This window comes from Ananas comosus, linkage group 8 (assembly GCF_001540865.1).
Source record: "Ananas comosus cultivar F153 linkage group 8, ASM154086v1, whole genome shotgun sequence".
NCBI classification, from domain to species: domain Eukaryota; kingdom Viridiplantae; phylum Streptophyta; class Magnoliopsida; order Poales; family Bromeliaceae; genus Ananas; species Ananas comosus.
Genome location: NC_033628.1, coordinates 12,345,396 through 12,355,537, shown reverse-complemented (window position 1 = coordinate 12,355,537; position 10,142 = coordinate 12,345,396). Strand labels below are relative to the sequence as shown.

Sequence of the window (10,142 nt, the reverse complement as noted above, 5' to 3'; positions counted from 1 at the left end):
TGGTTATCAATATATATTTGAATATATTTAAGTAAAAAGTGGTCTTATAATGCTAGTGCTAGCTCTTTGTTTGCAGTACTGTTGGAGATGACATGCAGCAAAGTGGCTTGGGTCCTACCCAGAGCACTTCCTGTACCCAAAAAAGAGAGTTGCTTAATTGCAGCTTTGGATCAAATTCCCTTCAATGGCTTTAGGAATAGAAGCATTTAATCATATTCTCTCCCTTTAAGCCCCAAATGATAATTGTATGTTAGACTGTATATATTTTAATTTTCAAATACGGATTATAGACGGCGATTCTTCCTTGTGGTTCATACTCGTTCATGATTTGCAAACGAGCGGGACGTTTCCAATCTATTTTCTTTTTTTCGAAGATGGAGCCGTCACAAAAAATTTTGATTAAGGTTAGGCTGGGATTCCCGTATGTTATATATATACAGATAACCTAATGTAAGCATATTTAATCATGTCCGTCTATCAAAAACTGTCCAAATACATTTTAACTATTGGGTCGACTGTACCTATAAATCGTCTTAAATAAATCGACAGCATTAATTTTTATGAATGACCTCGAATAAATCAAGTGGACTACATCCAACATTGTAATCTTGTTCCCAACACTTTAGAATGTTTTGTAAATTACATGTCTAACCCTCCCTTTCGACATTGAATTGGCTCGAAAGAAGTACTAGATTTTTTATAAAAAAAGTTTCCGAAGAGAGACCCTAAAGTAAATAAACAAAACTTCTCAAAAACTAAAATTTTTGAACACTAAATTACATCAAATCAAATTGATATATTCACTAGAGAAGTATTTTCAAAAACCACAAAGAACAGTCGTTTCCACAAGCTCTGAACACCAGAACATGTCTCTCCTTTTCTTCTCGGCAGCCTCAAATGTGGGGCCTACGAGCTGCTGTAAATTTCACTGGCCACAACGGTACAGTCAAAGAAAACCAAAAGCCATTCTTCATATGGAGAAAAGATGAGGAGATTAAAGAGGCCCACCACCAAACAGCCCACAGGCTTTTTCAGAACGTTAAAGTGGGGGGCGGAATCATTAAGGAGGCTCATATGAAGAGACCTACCTACCTTTTTCCTAATTCCAATGCCATCAAAGTAGGTTTCAAAAGCTACTTCATAGCCCCTTCACAACCGAAAATTAAATTAAATAAATAAATATAATATAAAAAGAAAGTGGTTTATTTATTAATAAGTAATTAGGTAGTACCCAGTGGGAGGATCCCTAGGGTCGCTAAATTAGAGGTGAAAAATCTAGCAGGATCTATATCTAATCATTTAATCACGACATTGCATCGATTGGACCTTGGTATTCGGGATTTGCTTTTTTAGCCGCGTCGATTGTTACCGTTGTCAAATTTACCGCCCCGCTGGATCTTATTACATTGTGGTTTCGAGGTGGAAAAAAATTTAAATATATATCTGGTATATTGCCGACCTAATGTCACCGATTAATAAAATTATTCATCTATGTTCCATTATGATCAATAAAAAAAATTTATTATACTTTTCTCTTAACTAGAGAGATACGATTGATTTGTTATTAATGATGTTGTGCAAATATGATACAGTAGACTTCATCTTTACGGTGCGTTTGGTTCGCATTATGAAAGATTACTGGGAATAAAAGATATCCGAGAATTTTATTCCTATTCATCCTATTACTAAGAATGTGAAATTCCTGTGTTTGGTTCGCACGGTAATATTAATTAGCCATATTATTTAATATTACAAAAAATATACAATTAATTAATTTATTTATTTAATTAATTTTAGATAATGTTACCAAAAGTTTCAACATCTTTTTTTAAAAAAATGAGAGAGAGTATAAGTTAGAGAGAGAGAGCATAATTAAAAAAATAGAAAGAAAAATATAGTCGAAACTAGAGGGAGTAAGAGAGTTGAAATTTTAGAAAGAGAGAGAGAGAGAAAGCTTAGTTTAGAGAGAGAAAAAAAAGTTGAATTTTAGAGAGAAAAATAAGTTTAGAGAGAGATATAAGGTTAGAGTGTAAAGAAAAATAATATCAATTAGCCGGCGGGTAAGAAGAAAGAAAGAGATTAGACATATTATGATTACCCCATTCCATTAATATGAGGATATCCACCCTCCCTCAAGGGAATGAGATTAGTACTTTGGGATGAATCTTATTTCCAAGTGAATCCAATATTACCAACTAGATTACTTAGTGCGTTTAGCCAAACACCGTCATATTTTTTTATTCCCATTGGATTACTAGGAATCTTTAAAAGATAGCGCGAACCAAACGCACCCTCAAGGTGGTAGGATCATGATATCTCTAGATGCCCACTTAAAATGCTGCTAATTACTCTATAAATTTAATTTTCAAAAATTATTATTTGTTTTAAATTTCAAGCTGTTATATTGAATTTGGTGATCGACAGTGGCCGGCAAAAGAGTTTCAGATACTGGGGTATTAAATTGTGAAAAAAAATCACATGCCCCACATGGTATATTAATTTTTTACTTTAATATCATATTATTTTTTACCGTACCAGTTAAGTTTTTTATGATTTGTGTTCTTATTTTTCATTACGCTCTTTATTAAAATAGTCACATACTGCACACTTGAATTCGTGGATTGTTGCTTTTTCGCCGTTGGGGAACTCACCAAGAGCAATTAAGATTAAATCCTAAAAAATCTATGAGATTTTTATTAATCTTTTACGAAAGAAAACTCCAATACACATGCATGACACATAACAAATTTACTGAAAAAAAATAAAAGAGGAAGTGATGAAAAATAAAAATACAAATTGCACAATATTTAAGTGATACAATTAAAGGCACGTAGTACTTAAATAAAAACGCACAATAAACCATGTAGAAAATATCTTAAGTTTTCTCTTAATTTTAAGAGTCAGGATCTAAAATGCCTCAATATATATACGTACAAGTAGATGTTCAAATCTTTGAACTCTCAAATTAGCAACTGAGTAACAACCATCACTAGAAGAATGGAAAATGTGAAACTAAAAGGATGGTAGCAGCTAATATAAGAGAAAATCTCCATGTAGATTTTATAGAATAAATGTTTATAAATTGATCATAAAGATTTAGGATTATAGAATTAAAATTATCGACAAAATAGGTGAGATGTATAATTAACCCTCAAGAGGAAGTTGATCTATCTCTTACTTTCCAGCTTGAATGGGAAATTCATCCTTTGTGAGTTCCTACAAACCCGAATAAATTGGTCACCATTGGATAAATTATTTACTGAAATGAATACATGCGCAATTAATGGCTTATGAGCACTCAATAAGACTTTGATTAACATTGCGCAATAAAAGTAATTTCCACTTCACCTTTGTTCAAGAAAACAATTACTCACACGAGTGTATGCGGTGAGATTAGGGTGAACATGCGATAATTCGGAGTAAATATTCATTCAAATTTACATATTCAAATTTAATGATTGGCAATGACCAATAAAATGAAAAATTCAGAATCAGATCGTAGCAAATTCGTACATCCACATCTGCAGAGGATCATTTCACAAGGAGGGGCAAAAAGAAGGAGAGAGAGAGATGATACGTTACCGTTTATCGGGCGAGGGTAAAAACAGTCACAAGGAATTGACTCCTTTGTCCTCTTCCGAGGACAAATCAAACAGCATCGCGTCCCCACCCTTTATCACCACGCCATTATAGCACCCGTCCATCCGATGCGCCACGTCACCCAAAGAGATCAAATCAACGGATCCGATCCCTTGTCACGCCGAGCTCCATCACGGTGAAAATGCACGCAGACCCCTCAACTATATAATATTCGGAAAGCGAGACCTCAACTTTGTTTATTTTTGTTAACACTCTTTTACGTTCTAACTTTTTGAATTGAGTTTTGATATTTTTAATTAAATTAAAAAATTTTACCAAAATTTATGACTCCTTTGGATATTAACTGTTGATTTTAAATTTTATTTAGTATTAAAGTAATTTAATTTATTAAATTTGATAAAATTATGAGTTAATTTGACAAAGTTTTTCGAATTGTGCCTGGATGCATCTGTACTTCGTATGGTCGTACCCAGTCGACCATGTGGTCAAACAAGTATCCTGTGGCGTCAATCGACATTCCACCGTCCGATGAAGATCCGACGGTGATTAAGCCGAGATGGCATTGAGCGACGGTGACAGGTCATCCAGTGTAGCGTGAAAGCGTAACAAAAATAAAGTCCCGTGGGCCCCACGGTCCCCGAGAAAATTCTTTTGTGCAACGGTGCTCTGTCACGGTTGAATGCACGGGGTCCACGTGTCCGTCGTACGGACACGGTATTTATTCGCTTGGACCAAAACCCGCTTCACTGGATTTCCCGCGACTAATAAAGTACTTACTATTATTAGTACTGCTAACTGTTAATTAGTGTCGGCTAATTAATTGATTAATGGAAATGGTAAAATAAAATAATTAGGGAAAAAATAAATAAAAAAGGAAAAAGGGGGAAAAAGAGAATCCGGGTTGCAGCGCTCTACACTCCTGCTGCCACACTCTTTTCCTCTTTTTTCTCCCTTCCTTTTCCTTGTGTCTGTGGAGAAGAAGGGGGAAGAGGACGGAGGTGGAAGTGGGGTTCGGGGAAGTGGGAAAACCCTAGATCAGGATCAGAGGAACTCAGAAACCCTAGGCGTCGGAGGAGCTTCTCCGGGATCTCCCACTTCCCCTGTTGCGAGGTGCGGCGATTTCTGTTCTCCTCCTTTTTCTCCTTCGTTCCGAATCTCCTTTGTGCTGTAGAAATCCGAGGATTTGTCTTTGTCGGGGAATTGTTCTTCTTTTCCTCTCCTTTGGGAACTTTTCGACTTCCGAGGAGAGCTCCTCTTTGCTCTAGAAGATCGGAATGTGCAGGATTTCGTGCTTTGGTGATTTTTCGGGTTGTAATCTTTGTTTTCTGTTTGTTTTTGGAGATTTGGACGAATTATGTTCAATTTTGTCGTATGATTCCTTACGGGGATCGGAGTATAAGTTGTTAGAGTTTGTGCGATTTATCGTTATTTATGCTGATTTTCTTAGTTGATAGAGTTTTGTAGATGTTGGAGTTGATCGAATGCGTTGATCTCTTGGTTTTTGTAGGTCTCTGGAGTTGCAGAGGAGGAATCAAGTGGTGCTTGCTTCGTAATCTAATTTTGCTTGCTCTTGCGGTAATACTACTTGGTATATAGTTCCCTTTACTCTGAAGCCGTGAGAAATTGGACAAATACTACGAATCCTTAAGGTTTGAGAGAGGAACATCTTGAGAAACGCACCAGTTTGTCTAAATCCACTGCGAATTTTGGCAGATTTGCTAATATTAGTTTGTGAATTTCACAAATTATACCTTGGTGATGTTAAAGATTCAATGGAGATGGATAGGATTCCCGAGCCGAAAATGCTCCCTGTAAAGCTCCCTGCGATTGCCCAGGCCCCCGATTTAAGAGGTATTAGAGGTGCTTCCGCTGTGAAGAATTTGGATCTTCCAGTTCTTACAAAAGAATGGAAAGGGAAGAGCGCGAATCCAGAACGCAAGGACTTGACTGCCGAGGCAGAAAGCTTTAGGAGCATCGATTCGTCCGAAGAAGGTGGGCGGAGCTCTTTCTCAGGCGCGAGCCATCCACCTGAGCCTATTGATATGGATCTAATGAAGACGGTGTATGTAGCCATAGACCAAGAGAAATCGCAGGTCGGCTGTTTGATGAAGGGCCTCTCTGTAAAAGGTCCTTTCATAGAAGATCTTTCGATTAGAGTTCAAGGTGTGAAAGCAAAGTTGGGAGTTCCTTCCCCTGCTGAGAGCTTGATTGAGGAGCCTAGTGAATTGGGCGCGCCATCTTCTCCTTTCGCTGTTCCTCGACCCTCTCAGAACATGGAAAATGCATTCTTGCCTCAAGATTCCGACGAAAAGGAGTGTGTGTGGGATGCTTCCCTCCCTCCTAGTGGGAATGTTAGTCCCCATAGCAGTATTGATTCAACTGGTGTTGTGACCGCTATGAGTATCGTGAATAGCTGCACAAGTACGTATAGAAGTGAAGGGGTTACTAGTGATGGCATGCTTAGTGTGGAGAGGAATTGCGAGAGTACGAAGGGTAGTAGTTTTAAAGGGGATTCGCTCGAGAGTGCAAAGACTAGCATGAGTAGAGCAAGCGATAGTAGTGGGCTTAGTGACGATAGTAATTGGAGCAATGTAACCGGAAGTGCTAATAAGCCCCACAAGGGAAACGACCCACGGTGGAAGGCTATTCTTGCTGTTCGGGCTCGAGATGGTATATTGGGAATGAGCCATTTTAGATTGCTTAAAAGGCTTGGCTGCGGTGATATCGGCAGTGTTTACTTGTCAGAGTTGAGTGGAACAAGGTGCTATTTTGCGATGAAAGTAATGGATAAGGCATCATTGGCTAGCAGAAAGAAGTTAAATAGGGCTCAGACTGAGAGAGAGATACTCCAGCTTCTGGATCACCCATTCCTTCCGACATTGTATACACATTTTGAGACGGATAGGTTCTCATGTTTAGTTATGGAGTTCTGTCCTGGCGGTGATTTGCACACGCTGAGGCAGCGGCAGCCAGGGAAGCACTTCTCTGAATATGCAGCAAGGTAATATTTTACAGCAACCAGCTCTTTCGTTTTTTTTTATTATTTTAATTTAGACATAACAAGTGTTATTCTAGTTCTAATTTCTGGACTGTTTGCTGAATTTTTTGTCTGTTGGCTGGAAAGCTTAGTCTTTTGTTAACATTACTCAGTGGCATGCTTGGGACAGCTGATGTCTTTTTGAATTGCACCATTTGTTTGTCTAGGTGATGTTCCGTGATATTTAGCATCTTTAATCTCAAGTGAGGAATTGCCACTTCTTTGCTTTTAGTAATCTCATCCGGTGGAGAAGAATGACCGTTTTTCTTCTTCGAGTCTGGCTGTTCTGTTTGCGGGTCAGCTCTTGTACAGATTGCTAGGAAATTTAACATTTTTAACTTTTAAGACTCCAATTGCGCGCAGCATTCTGGAGCTTTTGCTTCTCATGGGGACTACTAGTATTTCGGTGGCTTATTTAGATAATTCCTGAAAATGCCATACATATTTGGATATTAGAAGCTCTTAAGGATCTTGGCAAAAAAAATTTCCAGCTAGGAGGGGTTTAGTGGTAGCCCTATAATGGAAGATGTGCAAGGGCATCGAATATCTGGAGAAATAATTCTTGTACTATGTAAACATGCTGGTCATGCAGCATTTGCAAGAAAAAGGAAGACTGAGCAGGATCATGTGCCATCCGAGATTTTTGTCAATGTCAATGTCAATGTCTGTTGAATGAATACCAAAGGAAGAAGGAAAATAAAAAATATTCATAAAACCTGCTTAGTCTAAAATATCATCGCTTTTGGTACACGGTATGTCAATCAAGAATTAAAGTAGACACATCTAGTCAAGGGAATAAAAGTAAAGCATCTTCTACTCACGAGAAAGGAAAGAATCTCTTAAGTCTTACCAAATGTACTAAAAGGATGTGCAAAAGAATAAAGAATGTAGTAAACTATCCCTGCTACACATAATTGTTGTTTGTTGTACTACAGCAAAATTACTATGCATGTTATAGATTTTCCAGCATAGAGTTTCCTAAGCATAAATTATGACTTTATGAAGGAACTGCTTTATACTGCTGTATTACTTCTGTGGTCTGTTTCTACTCTTTTGGCCATTTTGTCTGTAAATTTTCTTGTAGGATTTGTTTCTTAGGAAATCTGAGGAACCTAGTAAATAAATAAAAGGAGTAATGGCTCGATTCCAAAGCTATGGTTACACTTTTGTGCAATAAAAAACGGAGTATTGCATCAATTTGTTGTATGTTGAATAAATTCGAAATTCAAACAGTGCATAAATCTGTTCGTCGATTTCTTTATAAAAATTTCTTCGCATACTTGTAGTTTTAGGCTTGCTTATTTAGAATGCAATGGGGCTATATAGTTACACTGTTCCACTAGCCATCTTTGACTAAACTCCTTGTTGCAACATGCAAAAGCGAATGAAAGCAAATCTGTCTTATGGCATGCAGCTCCTTATATTCTTTTTATTAATTCCACCTCCTCTTGGTTTTTGTGATCATCTTCATCTACCAGTTAATAAAACTGCATTCTTTCTTCTTAATCTCTTGCCTTGCTTATGAAACTTAAAACTCTCTCTTTCTCATCTCGACAGATTTTATGCTGCGGAAGTTCTCCTAGCTCTGGAATATCTGCACATGCTTGGGGTGGTCTACAGAGATCTTAAACCGGAAAACGTTCTCGTTCGTGACGACGGCCACATAATGCTCTCCGACTTCGATCTGTCTCTTAGATGTGCGGTGTCCCCAACACTGATAAAGACGTCGTCACTCGATCCGAAGCAAGCGGGTGGAGCATTCTGCGTCCAACCCGCCTGCATCGAGCCATCATCCGTCTGCATCCAACCTTCGTGCTTCATGCCCAAACTCTTCCACCAAAAGAGCAAGAAAATAAAGACCAGGAAGGCAAGGGGGGCCGAGGGGAGCCCGTCGTCCCCCTCCGCGTTACCTGAGCTGGTGGCCGAACCAACGACCGCGCGATCAATGTCCTTTGTGGGGACCCACGAGTACCTCGCCCCCGAAATAATCAAAGGCGAAGGCCACGGCAGTGCTGTTGATTGGTGGACCTTCGGGATTTTTCTTCACGAGCTCTTGTATGGAAAGACACCATTCAAAGGGTCGGGAAACCGCGCAACTCTGTTCAATGTGGTTGGTCAGCAGCTTAGGTTTCCGGAGGCCCCGTCGACTAGTTACGCGAGCCGCGATTTGATCAAGGGTTTATTGGTGAAAGAACCCCAGCATAGGCTGGGAGTGAAGCGGGGGGCGACGGAGATAAAACAGCATCCATTCTTTGAGGGGGTGAACTGGGCGCTGATTCGGTGCAGCACTCCACCTGAGGTGCCGAGGCCGGTGGAGGCGGAGCCGCTGCCGCTGTTAGCAAAGGCCGGGGCGGCAGCGGAGGGGACGGGCGGGAGCAGCAGTAAGAGGATGGTCGGGGCGGATGTGAAGTCCGGAGGCAAGTACCTGGACTTCGAGTTCTTTTAGAGGGTTTTTCTCTTTCCCTTTTTTTTCCCTCCTCTCTCTATCTCTCTCGACGTTATGTGGGCTATTGTTTCCTTATAATTGTTGTAATGTGTCAGTTGTTGTAGTTCTCATGGATGTACTTTGTAGTCCTCAATGATATATCTGACCAGTCCAAGCTGCTCCATATCTCAATTGTAGACCCTCGTGATTTTGCATGCAATGAATGGAATTGGCTTATCCTTTTCTTGGGCCGGTTTGTTCGGTTGGGGTTCACTTAAACGAGTTGAAGGCAAAAGCATATATTATTAGAATTGTCAAAAAAAACTGTAAATCTAAAGCGGCTCATGAGCTCTCTTCCGTACATAATAGTATATCTTTTTCACCGTTCGTGCCATCATTTTGTCTTTTTTTCATCATTTTGTCTTTTCTTTTTTTTTTTCTTTTTTTTTTCTTTTTTTTTTTTTTGTTAATCCACCGAACTCGCATTGAATTGATCCTACAATTGACTTCAGCGGCTTCGCTACAACTGCTGGAAACAACAGCTGAACGCAAGTGCTTGGTTTCAATTTGTGTTCGTGGAAGGACCTCCGCACTAATCTTTTTCGCTATTGGAAACCAGTCTAGTAAGTTAACCACCAGATTATGCCTGCGAAACGCAATAAGGGGCTGTTTGGTTGCACGCATTTGCAACTGCAGTGGAGTTGCAAATGCGTGCAGCCTTAATTCCTTTGTTTGGCTTAGTGTAGTTGAGTTCAACTGCTGCAGTTCCAACTACATAAGAAGGTCCAAATGCTGCAATTGAAACTACATCCAAATTGACCGTAGTTCCAACTGCAGTAGTTGGTGAGGGATAGGATCACCCACAAATTAACAATAATAAATAAATAAATAAATAGCTAAATAAATAAATAATAAAGCATATGTCTCCTTTATGGATACATTTGCCGCCCAGACAATCGCTCGGGCCCCTTTGCTCATTAGGCCCCGTACTGTAATTAAAAAACGTGTTTCGAACATAACGGATTTTTTAAAATAATCATACTCAAATAAATGTTCATAAAAATAAATGGATATATGTAT

General features: G+C 39.1%; 1 protein-coding gene across 1 annotated transcript; it reads left to right on the top strand.

Annotated features, from left to right (window-relative positions):
• On the top strand, positions 4,489–9,308 carry LOC109714039 (serine/threonine-protein kinase D6PK-like). Its single transcript, XM_020238438.1, has 3 exons — positions 4,489–4,710; positions 5,108–6,601; positions 8,195–9,308. The coding sequence occupies exons 2-3, from the start codon at positions 5,373–5,375 to the stop codon at positions 9,081–9,083; spliced, it is 2,118 nt and encodes a 705-aa protein (XP_020094027.1). The 5' UTR covers positions 4,489–4,710; positions 5,108–5,372; the 3' UTR covers positions 9,084–9,308.